This window comes from Myotis brandtii, unplaced genomic scaffold (assembly GCF_000412655.1).
Source record: "Myotis brandtii unplaced genomic scaffold, ASM41265v1 scaffold604, whole genome shotgun sequence".
Taxonomy (NCBI): domain Eukaryota; kingdom Metazoa; phylum Chordata; class Mammalia; order Chiroptera; family Vespertilionidae; genus Myotis; species Myotis brandtii.
This window is the reverse complement of record NW_005370286.1, coordinates 3134510-3160577: the sequence shown is the minus strand read 5'-3', so window position 1 is coordinate 3160577 and position 26068 is coordinate 3134510. Positions and strand designations below refer to the sequence as shown.

At 38.4% G+C, this 26068-nt stretch overlaps 1 protein-coding gene across 1 annotated transcript in view; it reads right to left on the bottom strand.

Annotated features, from left to right (window-relative positions):
- Nucleotides 1-26068, bottom strand: part of RAB11FIP2 (RAB11 family interacting protein 2 (class I)) — a gene marked incomplete at its 5' end in the record, with an annotated part of 33985 nt that extends 7917 nt beyond the window's left edge. The window contains 3 exons of the mRNA XM_005879683.2: nt 18544-19012; nt 19932-20374; nt 25674-26068. Coding sequence (XP_005879745.2) covers nt 18544-19012; nt 19932-20374; nt 25674-26068 — 1307 coding nt within the window. The remainder of the gene's footprint in view (nt 1-18543; nt 19013-19931; nt 20375-25673) is intronic.

The following is a 26068-nucleotide window of genomic DNA, read 5'->3' as shown; positions in this document are numbered from 1 at the left end:
GGCCCCCCCCCCCCCAAAAAAGGATTTCTTCTGTACAGAGGGTAAGAAAACATCCCGGCTGAGTGCTATCATCACTTTCTTCTCTGAAACATGTCCATTAGGAAGGGCACTGCAACCAAAAAGAAGCTAAACTTCAAAGCCATCTGATGAGTCAATATTTCATCATTGCTATTCAAGTTTAATTTTTACCCGGCACTTAAGAGTATTAGCCTTGCTAACCACTACAAAGCATGACTGTCCTCGGAGCCTTTTTATACCTCCCCCAAAAGACTTAACAGTAAAATATATTTTTCACGTTATCTGTGCTTTATCAGCCAAATCATTGGAATCCTTTGAAGAAATTCACTTTCAAAACTTTGGACTGTGTGCACGCAGTCTGGACACTAGATTATAACATCCGGAAAATAATCTATTATTACAGGTACACACCCCGAGCTGTAAATCTACAGAGCATACAGGCCATGGACAGCCACCTCAAAGGAATTTCTCATAGAGCCAAGGTTTCACTTGTTATGACTAAGATTTGTAGTGCTCGCTTCAGAACTGGTGGCTGACCTCTAGCTAGGACTCCTATGGGTAAACTGAGCATTTCAGTAGAGCTGGGTGATTTGGCAGAAAATACTGGAATATGTTTTAAATACCTATAATGCACCATTTACAGACAGAGGCGGCTGACTCATTGCCTGTATCTCATCATTTTTACTGTGTTCTATATGGTCCCAGACTAGACCACTGTACCGGAAAGTCTCACGAGTCTGACAAAAAGAGTGGCTTAAAAAAAAACAACAAAACAAAATCCAAAAAGACATTATCATGGAGTAGTCCTCCGCCTAGGCTGCCATGGTAGCAGCTGCTAACACATGGGGTTCCCATCCTCTCGGATTCTCAACCCAATGTGGTCAACATCAGGGTCCAGGGGGACTAACCTCTCCTTGCGCCATTATCTCACAGCGAGCGGTCTTCCAACAGGTCAAGAAACACATTCTGCTGCCTCTCTCTCCATCTGACTGTGACCAGCTCCGAGACAAAATGCCCGCATTCAGGTTTCACAGTACAGCACAGTGGGTACAAGCAGAGAAGCGGTTGAGGGCCCTGGGACCAGGAGGTGTGAATTCAAGCCTGCTTCTGCCCTGTAATTGCTGTGTGACCTTGAGCAAGTTACTTAACTCTGATTGTCTGGGTTCCTCCCTCTGTAAAATGGGGATCTACCATACAAGTCGACTGTGAAGACTGACTTAGTTAGCATGTCAAACACTTAGCACAGTGACTGGCAGACAGGACATGTTCAACATATTATTTTATTTAATAAATATTTACATAGCACTCGAACTGTGTCAGCTACTGTTCTAAGCACTTTCCCAAAATTAACTCATTTAATCTTCACAACCCTTAAGGTAGGTTGTACATCAGAGAAATTGAAGGACAGTTTCAAGTTCTCACCAGTTTATTTGTTTCTTTACTCAATATTTGTTCTACAAAATAAATCAAGAGTGGATGTTATAGGAGAGATAATAATGATTCCTTAAAACGTATTTCAGTGTATTAATTTCAAAATTTTAAATTAGCTTACTTAGAAAAATTATTTAAATGTAGAAATACCACAGAGTAAAAAAATAAGCTTTTACATTCAGAGTACATTCAGAAAATAGGAATCCTGGTGTTATATTTATTGTGATATAATCATCTTCATTTTCAAAATGAGGACACGAGAGCCACAAGGAGGTGTGGTGACTTGTGTGTGGTCATAGTTGGCAATGGAGTGTCTGGCTCTGGGACCTGTCCTCCTACCTGTGGCACAGTCACAGCTCTGGCCCCTGCCCACAGTGAGCATGGGTTACACTGCGAAGCCCTGAATGTACCAGCCACGTGGGTTGACCAGAAAGTGCACCTCACAGCATTCTGGGCAAGCGCATGATCCATCCAGCTGCACTCGGGGGAGGTTGGGGACAGCACCCTTGTGAGTGACACTGTCAGACCCTGTAGTGGAAAGAAGTGCCCTTTTGCAGCAATTGGTCCAGGAAGGCCTGAGTCCATGGAGAAGTAGGATTTTCAATGACATGAAGAATCGGTTTGGCAGCCAGAGAGGGAGGACTCTCAAAACAGAGGGCGCAGCCTGGGGCCGCTAGAAAGCGGTGTTCACAGTGGACATCAAAGAGACTGGAACACAAGGCAGCAGGGGGAGGAGCCCTTGAAGGGTTTGATGCAAAGATGAGGCTCTTAGACCTGATCCATCGGGCGACAATGTTTCGTACTTTCAGTCTTCTTTCATAATGTTATTTAAACATTTCATGGGCAGTAGCATTATCCATCCCATTACATCCTTGAAGAATAAACAATATTAAGACTGTATAAATTGCAGTATGTCTCAGGAAGAAATCGGTGAACTGAGAAATAGAAATACTGGTATTAGATTTATTGGGATAAGGGCTTTTAAGAAACAGACATGTAGGACAAAGATTTTATCAAGATCATAAAACTAGCGATACGTAATGTCCGATGGCTGTGGCCTCTGGAGCTAAAGTGAAACTCAGTGACAGCCTGAAGCACGCCTGAGAATTATTAGAAAGATCAGACTGAACAGGTCGCAGCGGGGAGGGAAAAGGGTGCCGTGCCGGGTGCAGCGAGCCCCACTATTTCCCATCCTACCTGCCTGTAACCGGAGCCCTCTGCCACTCAGCAATCCCCAGGGCAGGTCTGGGCTCAGGGCAATTGTATGGGGCATTGTCTCAAGTCTAAAGGCGGAACCCCTCCCTCGTGGTCGGCTTTATAGTCACACACTGACGTGTCACACAGATGACGGACTCAGGCATTCACGCTGTTTTTTGATCCTTCCTTAAGGGGGGAAAAAGAGTTAACTGAACTGGATTGAATTAGCTTGGTGAAAAATAAAATGTCTCTATTTACCGAAGTGTGGCACCAATCTGTGATATCTTTCCCTTTGGACTCTGTCCTCATGTCACACAAGATATTGAATAATACAGTCTGACTGCTCAACTGAGCTGTTGACAGGTTAAGGAACATGGTGTTCTTAATCAGGTAGAAAATGAACTCAGACATGCTCACACTGAAAGAACTTCAGGCAAAGTTAAACTTCACAATTAAAAGAAATTGTTTTAGAAATCAGAACTGAAGGAGTATGGGGGTAGCAGGGGATTTTAAAGTAACTATTAAGCTGATACAGATATTTTAAATTCATATTTTAAAAAGATTTTTAAACTAAGAAAATGCTTTACCTTAACATTCTAAAGTTCTTAAGTAAAAACTTATTTTTCACTCTGTGCTATTTCCAAATTTAAATAATTTTTTCTAAGTAAACTCTAATTTTAAATTTTGAAATTAATAGTACTTGTGTATATTTTAAGGAATCATTAGTATCTCTCCTATAACATTTATTGATTTATTCTGCAGAATAAATACTGAGTAAAGACATAAGTAAGCTGGTGAGAACTTGAAACTGTCCTTCGATTTTCACTGTGGACTGGTCTCCTCCAGCAGATAGGTCAGGACAGCAAACCAAGCTCCTAAAGCGGTGAAACCGGCCGCTGCAGAAATCCCGGCTGCATTTGGCAACGACCAGAGTCTTTTTCTCTGTCGTTCCTTTTCTCTTCTAAAAACATAAATACAATCATTTGGAGCGAGAATTCCTAAGACAGGGAAGGGACTAATGAGAGTAAAAGGAGTATGAAGTGCTTGTCAAGATAAAAATAAAAACCCACAGAAGAACAAAGATCTAATAAAACTGATTCACAGTCTTGTTAGTATAAGACAATGCAAACTGCAGGTTCCTGGCTCTCGGGGTTGAAGTCCTTCAATGAGAAGTCGCAGTAACACGGGGAGCTCTTTGGAAGGCATTTAAGAACAAGTATTGTTACATCTTCCATAATGCCTCTCTTTCTAGGCCCCATAAAGGTAAGTGCATTTTGGTCTACACACTTGATCCATTTTGTATTTAATAAGTGGATTCAAGTTATTTGAAAACTCCAGGAGGCGTCCCACCTGGCTGGGGGACCATGAGGGGAAGGAGCGAGGAGTAACACTGAGCACCAGTCATTCCTTACTGTGTATGGGGATAAGTACAACTTTAACCTATCACAGAAGAACTCCTGACATTCATTATGTTCAAAGGGGAGCATCCCATTGATCTTCCTGTTTCACTCAGAGAGTGGGCTCTGGAGACCCGAGGCTTCACTTTGGTGACAAATGTAGCTGGGGGAGGGGTATAAACAACTGTAACAGAACATAACAGCACCTTTAATGAGTCTGAAGAGAGGAAAAGGAAAATGCCCCATTGACAGTGAAGCAAGGGAGAATAAAAAAGACATAGGCCCAACAACAACAGATATTTATTGGATTTTTAACTGTGGGACCTACCAGGTGTCTTTCTGAGCACTTTACATGTTAATGTTAACTCAATCCCATGAGGTGCTACTTTTTACTTCCATTTACAGAAGACCAAACGGGCACAGAAAAGTTAAGAAGCTTACTCCAGGTAACACAGTTATTAAGTTTTCAAAGGAACAGTAATCAATAAGGTTTTATAATACATAAAGGTGGACACATGTCATTATACATTTGTCGAAACCCATAGAATATACAAGAACCCTAATGTAAATTATGGGCTTTGTATAATTATAATGTGTCAATATAGGTCAATCAGTTGTGACAAATGCACCACTCTAGTGGGGAATATTAATAATGGGGGAGGCTATGCATGTGTGGAGGTAGGAATACATGGGAATCTCTGTACCTTCCACTCAATTTTGCTGTAACCTAAAACTGCTCTAAATTTTATTTTTCTTAAACTTTGCCTTTTGTGGCCCTGGCCAGATGCCTCAATTGGTTGGAGCATCGACCTGTATACCTAAAAAAGTGGCAGGTTTGATTCCTGGTCAGGGCACATACTTAGGTTGAGGGTTTGATCCCCAGACAGGAGGCACCCTATCGATGTCTCTCTCTCTCCCTCTCTCCCTCTTTCCCCCCACCCCCTCTTCCTTCCTCTCTCACTAAAATAAATTTTTAAAAAGTCTGCCTTTTGTGAATCTTAATCCCTTTCTTCTATAAACTCCTTGAAGAAAGAATGATATCTCATTAACCTTTTCAGTCCCCGCATGTGACAATACTTAGAGCATCATGGCAGATGCTTAACAAAGGTATGTTGACTAAATGAATAGCCAGTGCTTAGTAAAAATGTGTAAAAGCTGAGCTAAGAGTCGACTGAGTAAATCAATGGAAGGTCGATAAAAGTTTCAACAACAAGATATAAAGTGGCCAGAGGAGAGGAAATGATTTTTTCTGAATAATAACTATTACTTACTGTATATCTAGGCCTGACAGTATATTAATGGATTTTTTTCAGTTCTTTTTAAGATAGGAAGAATTATTCTGATACAACTGCCAATATGAATTGAAAGGTGACTCCACTAAAGTCAACTCAACTACCTACTTTATGCATTTCACCAACCAAATCCACCAGTTTAGGTATCTGACCGCAATACAGATTAGCTTGAGATTTTTCTGGAAAAATACTAAAAACATTTATTCCGTAGAAGTTCAATAGAGTTTAAAGAAGTTAAGGAGTTCAAGAAATGTTCTTGAATGATCCTCTTTATAAAAACCCAAAGAAATGAAGTGTCCAAAGAGAATTTCCACTAGTAAATACAACCTTTTGTACGTTTCAATTCGGTTTATTTCACAAGCAGACAGGGCTTTAGAGGCAAGGTGTAACTCCATATTGTCTCTTTCCCTTTCTTTTTAGGAAAAAAAGAAAAATCAGTACCAAGTCAAATTAATGATATAGATTAAAGTACTACATTATCTCTCTTGGGTCTGGGCAAGCACACTAAATACATGAATAGCAAAACAGAACCTAATACGATATGTCTATGGGGATCAACAGTAATTGACTTATTAATAGTCTCACAGGACATCTCTCAAGAGATCTCACAGGCAAGACAATTAATGACTATGGTCAGTGACACCAAAGATCATGGACAGCAGATTTGGACCTAGCTGCTTTTCTATCTTAACAGTAACAAATATATTGGTGAAAAGGTCCTAAAATGTAACGATTTCAAGATATTTACGAAATTAAGGCATTATATTCAATCAAGTTTAACTTACTATTCTAGAAAAGAAGTAATTATTTTAAATATAAATCAACCAAATGATTCACAAATTGTCCAACATAAGCCCTATGAATTCCAACAGTTCTCCATTTATTTAAAACTAAGCTTCTCATTTTTCTCTTTCGCACCGTAATACATGAGAATACATCTGCAACAGCATAAAATTTCCTTGACATCTCAAATTCAACTTAAAACTTCAGGTACATTTTTGCATTTTTCACTCTAACTACAATCATATGTCTTTCTCTTGATAAAAAAAAGAATCTTTCTCCCCAAATCTTTAGGAATACTGTCACTCTGAGAAGTTAGGCTGTGTTCACCCCGTTCCTCTGAGTAGACCCTGGTCCACTGCCTGCCATAGGTCCACTAGTCCAGTGGTCGGCAAACTGCGGCTCGCGAGCCAAACTTCATGGCCCATGCGCAGAAGTCGGTATTTTGTGGAAGAGCCACACTCAAGGGACCAAAGAGCTGCATGTGGCTCGCGAGCCGCAGTTTGCCGACCGCTGCACTAGTCTATTTGGAGTTGGGGATGGGAATGGAGGTGGGAATCAAGTTGTTCATTTTAGAAGCAAAACTGTAAAGCTGGAAAGGTTTGATGAGAACAAGGCACCAGGCCCCTACCAGGGCCAGACCCAGCATAGGCTCTGTTTCTGTATGAGCCAGGCCAACCCAGTGCCCTTGATCAGCTTTTTCCTGAGGAAAGAATGAGGACAACCTGAGCAGAAGTAATTCTTCCATGAGGGCAGGAATGAGGCAAGTTGCCCCTGGGTCCTGCTGGACTCGGCACAGAAGGACAGAGGGCCCACAATGCCCCTGGCCAAGCTGGCTCTGTATCTGAGACAAGGCTAAGTTCTGGAGAGGAAGCTATGATGTCCTCTTTCACAATTTAATCTGAGCTCAGCACATGAGTTTAGGAACTAGTCAGCATGCTTTAAGACAGAGCCAAAACTTAGAAATCTACCACACACTGTCCTTACTCGTGCTATGCAAGAATTTCTAAACACAGGAATTTATAGCAATAGTAGGTATAATACCTTTGCCTTGTATAGTAACAAAATAAGTTTTCTACTTTTACTAAATTTCAATGTAGTTTGGTTTATTTCATCAAAGATTATTACTAAACATATATCTTGAAAGAAACTAGAAAATCTATCAAGTTTATTGTTTTCTTCCAAATGTATACCCTTTATTGGTCAGCTCCTAAATTCCACTTGCATTTAAGTTTTTTAAAGTTGAGAGTATTTTGTTACTAATAACTTCACTTAACGTAAAGTGATTCTGTAGATGCTGTGCAGTAAAATCACAGAGAGCCACTGTTTCCAGGCTCACCCTGTGGCAAACGCTCCCCTGGCACAGTGTTCATGCCCCTGCATAACGCCAAGGTAGTTTTATCCCATGTAACACTGAACAACAGTAAGGCTCAGGGGCGAGTAAGATCACCCAGCTATTCAACAGACTCAAATCCACACCACACTGATTCCAAAACCTGAATATTATATTACTATATATATATTTTTTTTTCATGTTATTCTGTAAAATCCATGGGTGGAAGAAGTTAAAAAGATCTTCTGAATCAAATATTAAATTATGGATGTTTACATTTTTTATTTAGTTTGGGTATTTTATTTAAAAATAATCTATATGAAAAAATATATAATGTACACCTCAAGTAAACAAAATATGTGATTAACCTGAGCACCCCCATTCCCGCACCAGGCTCCGTAACAAAGAGGTTTCAATGCAGAGGTGCGGCAGGGCACCCCCCTAATTGGCTCCTTGGTCGCCTAAAGTAGCAACATACTTCCTTGGGGAATGACAGACATGGAGTATATATAGCTCCATGACTCCAACTAGAAAAGAAATGGTGAAATTACTAAGTGGTTGGTAAAGTGCTAACGTAGTCCCTATTTATAAAATCTTCCTTCACAATTTTAATGCTTTCCTGCTATTTACTGAAATAACTCTCTTACTCATTCCCTATCTTATAAAATCATTGTCTATGGTTAAGAACAAGCTCAAAGGCCTCTTCCTTAAAGAAGCATTTCCCAAATTCTGAGCAAACTGTACCTTCCCTCAGCAAGCACCGTGTTCAACAGTCACTGCCTGGATTACAGGCCACTGTGCACTTCCCTCTGCCCAGCCTGTGCGGCCACCAGTTCTTTACGAACCATCGCTTCAACCCACTCAGCCCAGCCCTAATAGAGCTGACATACGTGTCTGTTAAAACAGCTCTAAACGCTGGCCAGTTTCATTCTAGGCCAAGCTGATCCATGTAATTGCTATTTAAGAGGTATTAGCACTTTTGTCAGAAAGAGCTCTAAGCTTAAAAATATATATAAAATACATAAAAACATGTATTTGATGTATAATACTTAATATGTAATAAATATTTATATATCTTAATATTTATATATTTCTATTTAATTATTGTTACATAATAATATTATACTATATTATATGTAACACATCAAATCAAAGAGCCCTAATTTATCTTTAAAATTTAAGCTCAAGGATTCAAATGTCTGGATCCTAACGTTCTTAGACACTAGACAAACGCAAAAAAGAAAAATCATTTCATAATCAAGTTAACCGCTTTATTTTCTACCAGCAGCAGCTACTTAGAACAGCCTGGCACAGGTAACACTCCCACCATATATTAAATATATGGAAACAGTACCTGTTTTCCAAAAGTTAAAGCTTATTGTTATGAAGAAAAGTAATCACAGGTGATATGGTTATAGAGGCCCAAAAGGAAATGTTCTGAACACGGAAGCAGGAGGCCTGGGAAGGCGGGGCACACAGAAGAAACAGAAGTCATTCTCTTAGTGAGAAACTGACAAAAGAGGTCCAACACGGGACTGAGTAAAGCCAAAACCACTGGAGAGAAATGCATGCAGTAATTACAATGCGAGGGTGAACACACTTTAAATGCATTGAATCCATAAGCGATTACAGAAATTTGCATTCTTCTGTTCAAAGAAGCCAAAGTGTGTTTCAAGTATTAAAAATCAACCTCTCCAGAGCTATTACCATGTTGATATTAGCTTAACTTGTCTCAATCAGCTCAAAACACATAATTCCTATTTTCTAAAAAAACACACACAACCTCTAAACAAGAGAACATCTTATTAAAAACAAAAACCTCAAACCTCTCCATCAAGATTAAAATGCCAAGTTTGATTCAAAAGGCTACAGACCTGACATCGCTGTAATAATCTTTATAATGCTGTGTTTCACCACAGGCAGGGCATCAATTGAGGACACATATCATTGGAATAATTCTCATTGTTTCTTCTTTACCAATCCCCTCTACTCCCTCCACATATACACACAAAAGTAGAATGGTTAAGCCCTATTTTAGACCAGAAAAATATCTCAGAGATGTTTTCTTCTTTTCCATCCTCACTGCTAAGGGACCGCCATCAGCTTTCACCTCAACCATCACACTAATTTCCTAACCCGTTTTCCTGCCCCAAGTCCTTCACTCTTCCTTCCACTCCTGACCCCAGCAGATCCCCCATGGTACAGGGCTATCTGTAAGATATTACTTTGATCACATTACAATCCAATTTAAAAATCTTTCATGGTTCTCCAATACCTATATCATGTCCAGTTCTTAGCAGAGAATTCAGACCTAATATTTACATGCCTGCTTCTATGAGCTCTAAGAGCAGGATTTCAATCTTCATAACCTCTGATTTCCATGCATATAGTAAATATTTCAAAACTAATGAAAATGAAAACATCATCTCATCACCAAATCTGAGGTGGGGGAAAAAATCATGTTGCTGGACTGACCTAGCCACACTGTGAGGAAGCAAGAGAATAAAGCAGAAGGCCTGCAAGGGCTTTCTTTATATACTTAGTCTTTATCTATATATATAAAAGCCTAAGCCAGTGGTCGGCAAACTGCGGCCCCTTGAGTGTGGCTCTTCCACAAAATACCACGTGCGTGCGCGCGCGTATAGTGCGATTGAAACTTCGTGGGCACACTCAAGGGGCCAAAGAGCTGCATGTGGCTCATGATCCACAGTTTGCCGACCACTGGCCTAAGCAACTGTTACGATTGGATGACCGGATGACTGCCAGTAGCTATGACGTGTACTGCCACCAGGGGGCAGATGCTCAGCGCAGGTGCTGCCCCCTGGTGGTCAGTGTGCTCCCATAGCCAACCTTCTGCAGCCAGCCAACCTCCTGCAGTCCCTACTGCCCCTCCCCCTGCCAGCTGGCCAACCTCCTGCTGACCCACCCCCACAACCCCATCCCCGGCCCTGACTGGGATTGGGCAAGACGGCCCCAATCGGCCTTAATCGCCAGCCAGACCGAGGGACCCCACACATGCATGAATTCGTGGACCGGGCCTCTAGTAGAATATAAAATGTTTATAATAAGGGTTTGCTGATGTAGGAGTTTTCTGAATCAAAACTCGATTCACACCCCAACAATTTCAAATTTACACAGGAAATAACTAGATCAAATATTTGAAATTGGGAAGAACAAGTCTCAGACTTGAAGGTACCACAGGAGCATGACTGGAGGACCTGTGCGTATTGTTAAAAACCAAAGTGTTGAAGGGCAGTCTCTTCTCAGGCCTGGATCCTGACAGTTTTCACATGGATGAGAAAAGTAAGGTCAACTTGGAATAGGCAATTTTTGACAACAGGCCAGAGATGAAAAAATAAACAGAACAATAAATATCCAAAACAATTCAGAAACATATAATTTTTGTCTTTCCAATGTATTATTCTTAAAATACACATGTTCACTAATGACAATTAACAAAGATTATTAATCTACATGTAAGAAGCTTTCCTGTTTGTTGGATTTGACACAGAAATAATCCTCTCAAATAATGTATTAAAAGTTAAACCCCCCCAAAAAATTTACATATTGATTCACAAAACTTGGTGAGCTGGGGTCACTGGAATATAATTTTAATACTTTCCTATCAGAAATCTCAAGAGGACTTCCATGCTCTATCTTGTATTTGATCATATCATAACAACCTGTTCTCTTTAACTATGGGACTCACTATGTGTTATCCTGTGTCCAGTGCCTAAGAGCTCGTTAATTACCTAAACTATATCTCCATAGGTCTTGTTAATTACCCGTCTCCTGTCTCAGAGGACCTTGTTAATAACTTGTACAGTCTCTCTAAAGAGGTCCTAACAACACATTAAAATTAAAGATGCTTTTCTTTTAGCACCTGTCAAGCGCTGTAAATTGAGAAATTTTCACATCAGTTTATTAGCCTACAGTAGTTTTTGTGGATTTTTTTTTTTTGGCTTGTTTTCTTCTCTCACAGAGTCTTTCTGTATCTCAATCTCTCAGCTCAAAATAATAACAACTTAGCAAAGTTTGTCTTTTTTGTTACAGAGCTTTTTTTGTTTTCAATTTTGAAGTCTATAAATATCAATTTGCATTAGTGAGTTAGCCAAAGGACGGCATGGTAGGTATCTGCAAATTAACCCATTGGGAGATGTGCCAATTAATGAGACTATTATAATGAGTATTAGGACCACAAAGGGTAAAAAAGTTTCAAGTAGTATCTGGGGAGTTAAACATAAAGTTCTAGTTAGTGGGAACTAATCACACTGCATACTTCATGTTCCCAGTCACGGCTTCATTAGATACATTCTGTAAATCCCCGGGCATTAATGGATTAATGGGTCTAAAAAGTCATCTCAAAGTTTTTATTTTCTACCTCATAAATAAGGCTACAAATTTTCCGATGTGTAAAAGATTTACAGCCTGCCATGAATGTCAGGCAAATTATCTTCAATATTAGACAAATATGAACAAAAATATTGCTATTAAAATAAACCTTGTACGTCTTAAGGTTTATTATGCCAAAGACAGAGCTTTCAACTTATATAAGAAAAGAATCTCCATAAGGAGCATTATAAAAAGGAAGGTTTTAAAACTAAGAATAGCATCTTTTCTTTAGGATCATTTGTTTACTATAACTTTTAAAATGTAAGCCTACAGTAAACAGTCATCATTTTTTTATGGACATGCTATATAACTTCCTAACAATGGTTACTTAATGTAAGCCTATGGTGATTTTTTTGATTTGTGAAAATTAGAAACACGTTTAAATACAGTCTAGGTAACCAATTTTTATAGCTTCTAAGAAATATATTATACAACCATAGACAGGAATTGACTAGTGAAGGAAAAAAGAAAAGGAAGAAAGAAGAGAAAGAGGGAAGTAGGTCAACGTGATCCCAAAGGCCAAAGGCATACTTGTCATGCAAAATCATAAAATATCAGTGATAAATATGAGGTCTTGATCTTAGACACTATTTCTGTACTGCCCTCAAAAATAACTGATTGGCCTAAATTCATCAGTAGAAGATATGTTTTTGTACAGATGACAATTAGAAGATATGTTTTTGCACAGCAAACACTGCAAATGGAAATATATGCATAGGTGCTCTAATAAAATCAATAACACTAAAATAATATTAAAAAACATACCACTAAGTTATCATAGAGCGACTAAGAGTTTGCTACATGGTACTCACAACACAATGAGGTGGAAAAGAATGTTCTTTGTGCCAGTCACAAACAGAAGGGTATTCCCAAACAAAATTATCTGGTAAAAATATCTCCCATAATTGAGCTCTCCGGTAAGCTGCTCCTCTAACATCAAATATTAGCTCATCTCTCACGGTATGCCTATATTATTAACTACATTATTTAAATTTCAGAAGAAGATCTACACAACCAATTTTCTCCTATATTAATTAATTCCCTTAACTAGGTGCTCTTCAGTCCTTCCTGAATCCTGAGAAATAATTCATCCATAGATGTCATCAGTATCTAATAGTCGGAAATTTCTGCCCGGCCTTCAATGCCTACTATAATTCAGATGTTCCTTAGCTATTCGGCCAAAGCTCATACTCCTCTCCACTTCCCTGGTTTCGTCAGGCTGACCTTCTTACTGTGCCCTCTACCTTAGTTAGGACCCTGCAAGCAAAGCTAATGTGACTAAGTTGTATGTTCAGCTATGAGTATACAAACACAAGTCCTGATTCCTATTCATCATTATGTACTTGTGAAATAGATGATTTAATTTAGATCAGCAAGGTTTACACCTGAGAATCAGTGGGAAGTTTTTAAAATGTTGACTTTTATTCCAGACCCATTCACTAAAGATTCTAATTCAATCTGAGGTAGGGCTCAACAAATCATAGTTTTTAAAAATCCCCAGGAACTCTTGATGCTTAGCAGTGAGGACACGCCCTGCTCTAGGTTCTATGAGCACTAAAGACTCAGCTTATATACCTTAGTTAGGAAGACTAAGACCCAGAAACAACAAACATGGTGCAGCAATTATGTCCTCCTGGATCAGCAGAAATCCAAAGAAGGGAAACATCACTTTACTGATCAAGAAAGAAGTAAAGGCAGTGAAGAGTTTTTAGCATCAAGGATAGACAGGCTTAGGACATTCAGGTGGGTTAAGAGTACATTCTACCGCTGAGCCAAAGAATGGAGATGGGAATGTTTAAGGGCCTCAGGATAGAGAGGTAAGAAAATTAACTTCCCAAGAACAGAGAGGACGAATAGTAAAAGAAAAGTTGAACAATTGAGAAAAGCCTAAAATACAATAAGCCTTGAAAAATAGAAAGCAGAGTTTGGTGTTGCAAATGAGTGGTTCTTAGCTTTTTTGAAGGCGGCTTTCTTGAACAGAACAAAACGTACTATGACTCCTGTGCCCTAAGTGCCAAATAATAATAATGCTAAGTGCTATAATAAATAAATAAAAATTGCAGTAATTTAATACTCTGAGAGTTCATCATTCAGGTAAGACTCAATGGGTATCCTTGGTTAGTGGCCTTCCATGCATTCAGGGACGCAGCTTGCTCCTATCTTATGAATCTGCCCTTCTCAAAGATTTCCATTCAGCTAGCACAGGGTTCAAGAAAGTATTTCTGTTAAAAAAATAAATAAATAAATTTTTGTAATAAATATGCATGCCAGTCTGTCTATACTACTCAACTAGCATAAGAGTAGCCATAAAAAACTGGGTGAAATGTGCTCCAAGAAAATGTTATTCACAGAAAGAGGTAGCAAGCCAGAATGGGGCCCTGAGTCTTGTTTGCCAACCCCCAACTTAGGTATGGAGAAAGAGGGACAATGTGGGAGAGTGTGGAGGCGGTGTTCATGGACAAGTCCTGGAAATGCTGTACATCTCTTCCACTAATTCTTCAAGAACCCAGAACTTGGTCACATGTTCCTATCCATTGGGGTCTATCGGTGTATCTGTTAAAAAATATATATATCTGGGATGTCCTTTGGTGAACTCACCACCCACTTCCACTTTTCAGTGGAAAAACAGCCCAGTGTTCAAGAAAAAAATGGGTGTGAACACATTATTGAAAGTGGTATCACAAACATCTAGGTGTATTTGTTTTTGGAAAACAATATACTGCTGATGCAAAAAAAGCAGGGCTTTACAAATTGTAGGGTTAATCATACTCCAAATTAGTTGATACTGATGATGCTAAACTACCTGTGATTTATAATTAAAAAGCAAGAGTAGAAGCAATTTTAAAACACAAACAACTGCATGTCAGTAATAAGCTGATAATTCCAACTGTACTTTCACGTATCTGTGCAAGTAGTACGAGTTTTGCAGCATGCCAAGTGTTAGCATGCAGGCTTCTAGAACTGGCATCCGCAGCAAACAGTACTGTGAACTCCCCACACCCAATACAGCTTCCTCAGAGTCATAGCTAAACCCGATCTCTTAACTGGTTGTACTGAGGTTGGGCCAGGACTGAGCTCTGGCCAATGGGACATATGGGAACAATGCACACCACTGCCAGGCCTGGCACATAAAGATGTCCCACACGTGATCCTCCACTCTCTCTCCCTGCTGCATGACCCTGGAGGTCATGTATGAAAGGAGGGCGTCACAAGAAGAAGCCTGGCTCCTGAATGACTGTATGGAGCAGAGCACCCACCTATCATCCCTGTCTTAGTGAATTAGGTTGACAACAATGAACAATGAACGTCTACAGTGATTAGCCATTGACATCTGGGGATGCTTATCACAGGTGATAACCTATCCTAACTAATCCAGAGTTCCTGATAAGCTCCAGAAATGTGCTATTTAGGGTATGAATATTAAACTTCAATAGTCCTTAGAAATTCTTAGATTTTTAACGATGTTGTGCTGTGCATAAAAATGCACACCTTTGCCTTTATGGATCCGTTTTCGGCCTATCAGAAAGATCCTCGCAGCCCACACTGAGCGCCAAGCAGACTACGGGAACGGAAGAAGCCTTTTAGGAAATCGGTCTGATCTGTGTTGTTATTCAAAAATGTTCTTCTAACACCTACTACCTACCAAGCGTCATGCTGGAGATTAAGGACAGAAAAATGAATGAAATGCAGGCGCTGCCCTCCAGCTGTTCATGGTGGTGCGAGGGGGCAGAGGGACTGGTCTGGTAGGGAACAAAGTGATGCCAGGGCAAGTCAGACATATAGGAAAAGGCTGCACTGCAGGTTCACTACCTCCCTCCAGGAGGAGGGGCCTCCAAGAAGGGCCTGAAGAGGATGCACACTCAGTCACCTCAGGGAAAGGGTTCAAAGAGCCCTGTTCTGTTGAAGCAACCCCACAAAAACCCTAACTCACTTCCTTATCAGTTCTATGCAAGGCCCTGGGATCTATTCCAGAAACAGAAGCAAAATGCAGGATTTCTGTGATTTACAAGGTGATTTCTTCAGGTGGATTTTACTGACACTAAGAAATGAAAACGCGAACTTCTAAGGAAGTGTTTCTCGGTACTTTAGAAATTTTTGGCATAAAGAAACTTCTGTTGTAATGGCATTACTCACTCAGAGGGTAACAACACAGTCCTCGTGCACCTGCCATCACAGGTGAGCCAGCCGATCCAGAGAAGAAACTCAGCGCCACGGCTACAGATCTTACCCTCAACTCCGTCCCCATTCCCACAAAACTGTCACAGGAGTCCAGGAAACTCAGTAGAGATCTACTTAGCACTACTGGGAAAAAATGCACAGCGTGCGTCCTAGTGATGGGAGTCTATAGCTTCAAAAGGCACTTGTTGTAGATGCTAATGTGAGAAATGTAAAATGTCCCCTCTAACTGAGGGGTGATACTGGACGATAAACAGGCATCCGCTGTTTTGTAAAGGCGAAACTACCTCCACCATATCCTCCCAAATTCCCTACGAGGAAAAGCTGCTTCCCCCAATGGGAATGGCATGCGCTCCCTCGATCTGTTTATTTCAATCTTATTAATTAGAGCTACTTCATTGTAAATGTTTTAAATTTACCACAAAGGTGATTTTTGACACAAAAAGAGTAACTTCCCCAAAACTTACAAATGTTTCTGTTCTCAATTCTGGCATCTCACAGAATATGAAGATAAGAGAATATAAAAAAGAGAAAGTCTTAAGGTTTTAAAATCTATTGGTTTTTATATGCTTGCAATCATTTTACACATATTACATGAAACAGCTCTAATTTGTACAGAAAATGCATTAATATTGAAGTAACCCAAAAACAAAGCCTAAATCTGGCAAAATGCCACACTCGCTTTTAAAACCAATGGCCGTCCACGTAATAATAGCCCAAGTGTAGGGCCAGTGTAGCTTTGAGGGTACCTATTTTCCCATATGCTGCCATAATTTTAAAACATTATTTTCCTACCATTTCCCATTTTCTTTGACTCTAAAATAATATAAATTACCCAATCTCTAAGTTATCTTAGACAGTTGTTTTCAACAATCTTCTTCAAAAAAAGTTCAGTAAAGGAAGGGGAAAAATGCAAATGGATTTCTATTTACCCCCATAATTTAGGACTTAATGCAATATGTAAAGTACACTATGTAAAATCCCAAAATAAAATATTTAAGAATAGCATATCAAAATTATGGACTCCTTATTAAAATATTAATGCCATAAGATAAAAATAAATTTTTTTCTATAGTCTATAAAGAAAACTGACCAGGACTTTCTAAAGCCACAGCAAATACCCATTACTGAAAGAAAATAAAAGAAATACACACTTCCCTCTGAAAGGTTTAAATGCATGTTTCAATGAATCGTTAGATTATATATAGAGAGGTGGGAGAGCACAGTCTAAGGCAGTGGTTCTCAACCTGTGGGTCGCGACCCCTTTGGGGGTCGAACGACCCTTTCACAGGGGTCACCTAAGACCATCGGAAAACACATATATAATTACATATTGTTTTTGTGATTAATCATTATGCTTTAATTATGTTCAATTTGTAACAATGAAAATAGATCCTGCATATCAGATATTTACATTATGATTCATAACAGTAGCAAAATGACAGTTATGAAGTAGCAACGAAAATAATTTTATGGTTGGGGGTCACCACAACATGAGGAACTGTATTAAAGGGTCACAGCATTAGGAAGGTTGAGAACCACTGGTCTAAGGGGTTAACTGTCAATGCTGTAGTTTATATTTATAGTGGGACAAAATTAAGCACTGCTTAAATAAAATATGACACAACAGAATATATAACATAACAGCAGCCACCATTTATGGGTTCCCTTTTTTGGGGCCTGGCTTTGTACCTTATACTTTATCATTTATCATCACTCAATCCTACCAAGTAGGAATTATTTTCTTTGTTTCAAAGGTAGGGATGCTGAGGTTTACAGAGGTCATAGAGCTGCTAAGCCAGGATCCCCACTGAGGTCTGTATACATTAGTGCCTCCAGGAAAAACTTCTATGTTACACGGCAAACATTCTACCATGCACTTCTATGATTAACTGCTTAAAATCACAATAAATTCATCTTATTCTTTGTTTAAGGTTCCTTAATTGGCTATTCCATCTTTCTCTTCTGCAAAATCCATAATCTTAAATGTGTATAGTTCCAACTTGCACTAAGAAATGGGAAAAGTACCATTACACAACTGAGAACTCAGATTTTGCAAATCTAATCTTTATGATAGTGATTATTTCTATGACTATAAATGATTATATTGATGTTTTCTGACGTATTTATAGTGCCCAACAAGGGTCCCTGAATCCCAATAAACATTCACAAATAAAAACTACTACTACACAGCAATTTGATGAGGACAGTTAACACCTACTATGAAAACTATTAATACCTGAGCCAGTATTTCTTACAGAATAGCCCATGGGCTGCTATTGGCCCACTAAGTAGAAATAAAGTAGGGTAAGGAATCAGAATCTTTCATCCTTCTAAGATAAAAAGTTCAAATCCAAAGATGTCTGCAACATTGTCTGACTCCATAATTAATTAGAAAAATAAGATAAATATTTTTTCAAGTTAAATAAAAGGAATTTAGAATATTCAAGTATTTTTAAAAGGGGTATTTGATACTTTCAAGTACAATATTTCTCAAATAGCACAACTTACCCCATGGTAAGCTTACCTTGAAGATGGCATTATATTTGAAGCCCTGAATTTTGTTGTAAACGGATTAGTTGACTCATAATCAAAATAGTCCTGACGATTTTCACTAAACGCATTAGGTGATTTCAAGTCACTGGGGCTATCGGCTGCCCCATTGTTGAGTTTATCAGACCTTCTGCTATCTTTCTTTCCCGTCACTCTTTCAAACAGGCTAACTTTCTCCCTTTTCTCTCTTTTATTTTCTTTTCTTACTTCAATTGATTTTGAAAATAAAGTCATGCTGCTATCCCAGGATTCACTGCTTTCTTCAAATGGATTTTTCTTCCTTGGCAGTGTTGCAAATTTTTGGGGTAATGAAGCCGTCACATTTGTAAATGGGTCATTTTGTCTTCCGAAAGACGGTGCACCTTCATCCACACTGCGGTCAGGTTGGTTCATTTTAGAAGTATCAAAGCTTAATGTTCTTCTGTGTGGAGATTTGAGACTTCCTGCAAATAATTTTGTAGTCAGTACATAATCAGTCACACATTACATCACACTATGACACATTCTGTGTGCATACTGCTGCTTTTAGAATGAGCGCAATTAGCTATTTAAAGATTTAACCTTTAAAATAACCAAAGAAAACAAGCCTAAAATGCTATGGTATAGCAATCTGGAGTGTGTAGGCTAATAATAATTAGTATATTGCTAGACAATCAGGAATTTACTCACCTCAGAAAGAAAAAAAACAGACTATAATGTCAAAGTTAGAGGTTGTGCTTGGCAGGATAGTGCCATAAATTCTCAAAGACTTTTTTTTCATCATTAGTATTAAATTTACTTGCTTACTTCTGAACATGGGTTTTTTTCTAGAAACGTTCTGATTAAATGGAATATTCATTTATGCTTCAGGTTTCCCAGACAGGAGAAGCAACAGAAAAAAATCAAGCCAAGCCCTGGCCGGTAGCTCAGTTGGTTAGAGGGTTGTCCCTACACACCAAGGTTTCGGGCTTGATCCCCCATCAGGGCACATACAAGATTCAACCAATAAATGCATAAAAGAGCGGAACAACAAATCAATGTTTCTCTGTTTCTCTCTCTCTCTCCCTCCCCCCCTCCTCTCTTTCTCTGAAATCATTCAACCAATAAAAAAAATTATTTTAAAAAAAGAAGCCAGGCCATGAAAAGTGACTGGGACTCGCTTTTTTTTAACATCATCTAATACTGAATGCAGACAGGCTGTGCCCTTAATAAACTTACCAATTTTGAGGATAGTAGGTATTCAATAAATATTTGATCACTAAATTTAGAAAATACTACCAAGAAACTGTAATTTTTATTTTTTAATTTTAGAAGTTAAACTTTAAAAAACTAAGAAGGGTATCTCAGGCCACTGAGGATACACTCAGGAAGAATGTCACCTACCACTTTCTGGCACTGCTCCAAAGGGCTCTATCTGGCGTCCGAGAAGATGCGTTTGGCCAATGGTGCCAGGCTTCAGTTTCTCAGAAGACACGTGGGCCCTGGTTAAGTCAGACATGGAGTGCGCTGAGGAGAGGCGCTGAGGACCCAGGAGGAAAGGCTTTTTTGGTTTAGATTTCATCTGTACTTCACCACTTGAAAATTCAGAATTGGCATCCGCCATGTGAGAACTTGGAATGATTGCAGAAGACGTATCAGAAAATGTCCCATCATTTTTTCTACCTTTCATCTTATCTTTTAATTTTGCAAAAGGAGATCTTGTTTTATCCTTCATTGATAAGTCAAACATACTTGCTGTCATATTGTTCCTCATGAATTGAATATTGACCTTTATCTCACCCCTGTTTTTGGCTCTTTTTCCTTGTTTGGATTCTAATCTAAACCACCTTAAAGAGAAGGAAAAACTGGGTTGTAACATGTAATGAAGAGAGGACATCAAGCGTGGCTACATACAAATATCTTCTCGGGTAAAGCACACGAAGATAATCTATGCAACGGAGGAGATTCTGTCCGACAAAGTACTACTGGTTTTACTCATTGTTCAATTTTTAAAAACTTACCACTATCTCTGGATGTGATGTATACTGAAGAAGTAGGTTTCCAGTAAGTTTGAGAAGGATTTCAGATAAACTTTTCTTTCACGATTTGAAAATCATTCACATAAAAAAATTCTTACCTATGAGAGCTGTTATGTTTCCACCTGGGGTAAGTGTTGCTAAGGGCCTAAAAACATTTTTTAAAATTAAAAGACACTCAAGTACAGACTTTGAAAGAATTCATTGATACAAACCATTTAGAGGCACTATAAAAATGATAAATGGCCACATTTTTAATAAAGTAATAAACAGTTCCATCCCCAAATTTCTTCCATAAAAACTATTAAAATAATTTTGTTAATACTGGAGCCCACTACATGTGGTTTATTAATCATGAAAATTGCATATGATGTAATTTAGATGAATATAAAACGGGTCAAAGCCTTTTCCTGAGTAAAAAATGCAAAATGAATAAAATGCAGGAAGTGACAAATAGTAATAAATCTTATAAAGAGTTTCTGAAGAAAATAGAAAGCTTAAATGCTTCCTGTTAGAATCTTTGTTTCATTTACTATTGCTACTGTGACAATAGTGAATAAAAATTATTTTAATTGGAGCCAAATCTTATGCTATTAGTCACTTCGCCTTGTGACATTGCCCACTGTTAAAATGTATAAGAAACAAAGTTTATTTTGCTTTTGTTCCATAGTAGTTTTACCCATGAGAAAGTCTCCAGTTGTCAGTGTCACAGTGATCATTCTATAGGGCAAACAGCCAAAAAACTGCAAAATCCAGTCTAGAAGAGTTTCTACAATGTTTTCACATTACTTAACAATGGAGCACAATATCCATTCCTGCAGACGGGTTATTATTTAAACACAGCTCTAATCAAGTGTAACAAATTTTCTTAGCTACAAAGGCGCTCTGGTCTAATTTTACATTAGTGCTTTCTCTCATTGTTACTAACAGGATATGCCAGAAGAAGGTATATTTACTGTACAGCACGTGGAAGACTGGTCTTTCCAGGCAGGAGAGAAAACTGGCACAGAACCTACATCCCAGCTACACTTTAGCAAGTCACATGCAAGAGAAATATTTTCTTAATTAACTTGAAGCAATTCAGCCAATTAAAATCTAGGTGCACCCAAACAAGCAACTTTTAAAATAAAAGAATATTTCATAATAGAAAGCATCAACCGGATACCCTAAACTGAGAAAAATCCTTTATCTGAGGCAAATGGCAAAATCTGAAGATGTAGAGGCTAGAACTGACAGCAGTAAACTCTGTGGAATACAGAACCTTGAACACAAACTTGGGCACTTGAAAAGTCTGGAAATGAGAAAAGGTTAGATACCCAGTTACTAACTTAGAATTTGGAAAATAGAATCATTTTCAATGGGGGAGAAACACTTCTGATGAATGACACTGCAGAAATACTCAGTAACATCTCAGACTTTACAGAAAATAGGTGAGCACACTTTGTTAGAAATATACCAAAAAAAAAACAAAAATAAACCAAGCATATAGGATTTCTACATGTATAACAAGTCAAAGCAAACAGAGAAAAAAGTAAAACAATAACCCAATAAATGAAAGGGGGTAAAGGTAATCAAAACTCATAGAATTTTACAAATAAGACAAATAAATCTTCTACTTTAATATCCTTATTTCAGAGATGAGGAAAATGAGACACAGAGAATGTAAGTAACTTCCAATGTTGAGTTAAAGTCAATAAAGAAAATATCCAAGGCTGATGAATAACATCTGCATGAAAACAGAAGTTCTTCCATATTTGATGAACCATATATGTTAATAAGATTAAATGCACAGCTGGCCATATGTTACGGGCACTCTATTTAATCGGGAGATTGACAGCCAAAGAAGGCAAGGCATCCTACACCAGAGTGTAAGCTTCATGAAGGCAGCTCAGCTCACCTTGCACTACATAAATGTCAACTGAATTATTTCTAGAATGGTATTTTAAAACAACCAAGCTATAATACACTGTGTGTGCATGTGTGTGGGTTCTGCATTGTTTTGCTTTTTTGTAGGGAACACTAAAGACTTACATGAGCTTTAAAGAATAGAGCAAGTCAGTGCTTGAATACAATCTGTAAATACAGTATTCCCCAGCCTCCTCCTATCCCCTCCACAAAATACTGCTAAGAACTTTAAATATACTAATTTAAAATAGAGGCATGACAAATAACTTTAGGTGCTTTGTTTTGAAAGGGAAGCCTTAATGAGACCTTCAAAAATCGCCCCAGAGATAAAACTTGTTTTCCCAGGCTTCAAACAGATAAAATGAAGACATAGCATTTGGGGCTTAGTGGATTAATGGCTGATTTTTTTCACCTCTTGAGTGCTGGATTTAAACTGTATATGGCCTCTGTTCAATTTTTAGTGGGCACAGGTCCATGTTCAAAAACCACCACACATGTGGGAACTATTCCCAAGCAATTGGTGCTGTGTGGTCAGAAATAGGACAAGATTGGCAGTAAGGGTGCCAGAGGCCAGGACGCAGGTGCACTGCGGAGACACACACAAAAGTCCTAAAATCGGCATGTGTTTGAGTCATACCTAACTCTGGGGACTCTGATTGTTATTACTTTTCACGAGAAAAAAAAAAAAAAAAAAAAAAAATCAACATCACCCACTTCTGTACTTCTGTTGTAAAAAAAAAAAAAATCAATAGATATTACATAACAGCATGAACAATTTTACCATTCTATTATTAAACATTGTATTATTTCCTTAAATCTCGTGCCAGAACCAACCCAGACACCCATGAAAGGGGGAGGTACAGTTCTTTTTCCATGCTCCGCTCAAAGTGTACAGGCACAGGCCCCTTCCCCCAAACCTCCTTAAAAAAAAAAAAAAAAAAAAAGGTATTTAACTTCAAGGTATAAAAATAAGTAAAATAATAGTTTTAGCTATCACACTTCTTTGCCTATCATGACACAACTGGAAGACAAGCTGTAAATACTTGTCTTCAGTGTCAAGAGTAAAAAGTGTCACACCCAGCAGTTTCATGGGTCTTCTAACTCAGCTGGTAACCTTCATCATTCATACCAGTTTTCTAAAAAACACTTGGGAATACGCTGACAAGGTTCAGCAATGTGCAGAATATTAAATATCTTTCTTGCAATACACCAGTGACTCAAGTCTGTCTCTTACTGTGCCACATGCACAGCTGTGCTGCAAAAGGAAACTATTAAATATATTAAAAATCTAGAAACTTACCAATAAAGATACCTCATCTAATATGTAATCCCTATTTATCCACAAAGAAAGAAAATGTTAGGGATTTAATAACATGAAAATCACTTCGAATGCAATAACATCGCAAGCCTTGTTGATAACATTTTAAAGCATTTCCCCCAAAAAAGTTCTAACCAATTTTATATAGTAGCCAATAGAGAATTTCTATAGGGAGACTTCAATATGACTGTTTACAGCGAAATGTTTTATAATTGTGATGTTGCCAAAAATAAGGAGTAAAACAAGGAGAAACTTTAAAAGCTTGTTTCATCCTCAGAATCTCTGGGTTCACAGTTGGGCCTACTTTCACTTGGCAAATTTACATTTGAGGAAGGCCTGTAATACATCATTCATCGCAGTAGAAGTACTGTCAATGCAGTATGAAATCTGAAGTTACAATATACTTACAAGTTTACACTCAAAACACTTTGAATATTATATAGTGTCATCCAAAATTGGTAATTTGAAACAAACTATTTGATAATTATCCATTTTCAATTTAAATTTGATAAATCCCTCAGAGGAAACTAAATACCACTTTGTAGGTATCAGTTTTATTGAAATCATTGATATATACTCAACCTTATACTTTTAAATACCCTTTCTCTCACAATGTTTTCATATCCTTAACTAATCTAAATATTTACCTCTGTTTGTCTTACATGCCTAGTATTTCTTATCTCTCCACCCTTTTACCCTGTGCATTAAATCTTAGGTCAAGATCTGATGAAAAAATTTTTTAAATAAAAATAAAAATTCCAATCAAGAAAAGCTTGCAGGAAGAAACGCATAGGCAAAAACAAGAGTTGGTTGCTTTAAAATTAGAAATTAACATAAGTGTCAAGAAAATTACCATTATGAAAAAAGTTTCTAAAAGCGTAAATTTCAGTTATCACTGAAATAAACAGCAAGGCTATTTTGTTAAATTTCAATTCCTCTCATAAATTCAACCTATATTGATCTCTCATTAATTCCATCAATTATAATGTTCTCTCAGAACAGAAAAGTTATGTTTGAGGAAGGGGTAAATATACCTATGTCTGAAAACATACTATTTTTCAATGTAAGACATAACATCCCAGTGTTAACTTATATTATGGCTTTTTAAATTAGAATATATATAGCCTAAGCTCGAAAGTCATATATCAAAAGCCACATTTTCCTGGAAGGTGTCATTACATCATTTCATCACAAGAATTTAATCATTGTCTCCAATATGACCTTTAATATGATCTAAACACACTGGTTTTGCATAACTAATTCTGAAGTAATACAGCAGCTCCCGTATTTTGGAAATTCAAAGGAAAATGTTAGTGTGTTCAAGTTGAGGATGTTTTTTTCTCTTTGAACGGCTTTAGGCACCACTAAGATATTCTTACTATAAAAAAAAAATGGTTGCACTCAAAGGCCACTGTGATTATAATATTGAATTACATACTGAGTTCTAAATTTGATCATTGATCCTTTAGCAGCTTCAGAGTTCGACATAGATATATGACATTATATTGGCAGGTTTAGTTCTCTGCTATTCCATCTCCTGGAAATGTGTAATGTTGACAGACAACCATTTACCCACGTGTTGTTTTAGCTGGTCAACACTGTGATCCAGTCTTCTTACACTTACAATCCAGTGCAACATAATCATTTAAGATGAACACTTCGCACAAATGAGAGTAAAGGGACCACCTGAAGGCGCCATTTAAAAACTGTTTCTTCACAAGGGCTATTTTTACTTCCAAGTCATGCCACTACGGTGCTTGAAACTGGGTCATATACTGTAGTCCTAAAACCAATGCCCCAGATACACCAATAATTTCCAAGAACAGAAAATCCGTAAGGAAGACATAGCGAAGCTCCCCCAAATTCCAAATAAATGGCACAACTTACTCTGTTTTCCTTCTTTGTTTGTCCTCAAAGATGTCATTGAGGTTGATGGCCACCTGCCCTAAAAACTTATCCAGCCCCACCAGGGACCTGTGCATCAGTGTGAGGACCAGAATGTACTTGTCGGGGCTCCCCTGCACCAGCAAGCCGGGGAGCTCGAAGGAGGCCTCTTCCTTCCAGACGGGCTGCAGGCTTTTCTCGGCTACGGAGGTGGAGTACTTCTCCTTGCCCAGCTGAATGATCGTGTACGTGTCATTGGTGCCACTTTTGCCTTTCGGCCTCAGGTCTCGGGCCTGCAGCACCGTGACCTGCACGTGGGTCGGGAACCACTTCTGGGCTTGCTCGGACAGCATCCTGCCGCCCGTCCCCGGCACCCAGGTCCCCAGCGCAGGCGGCGC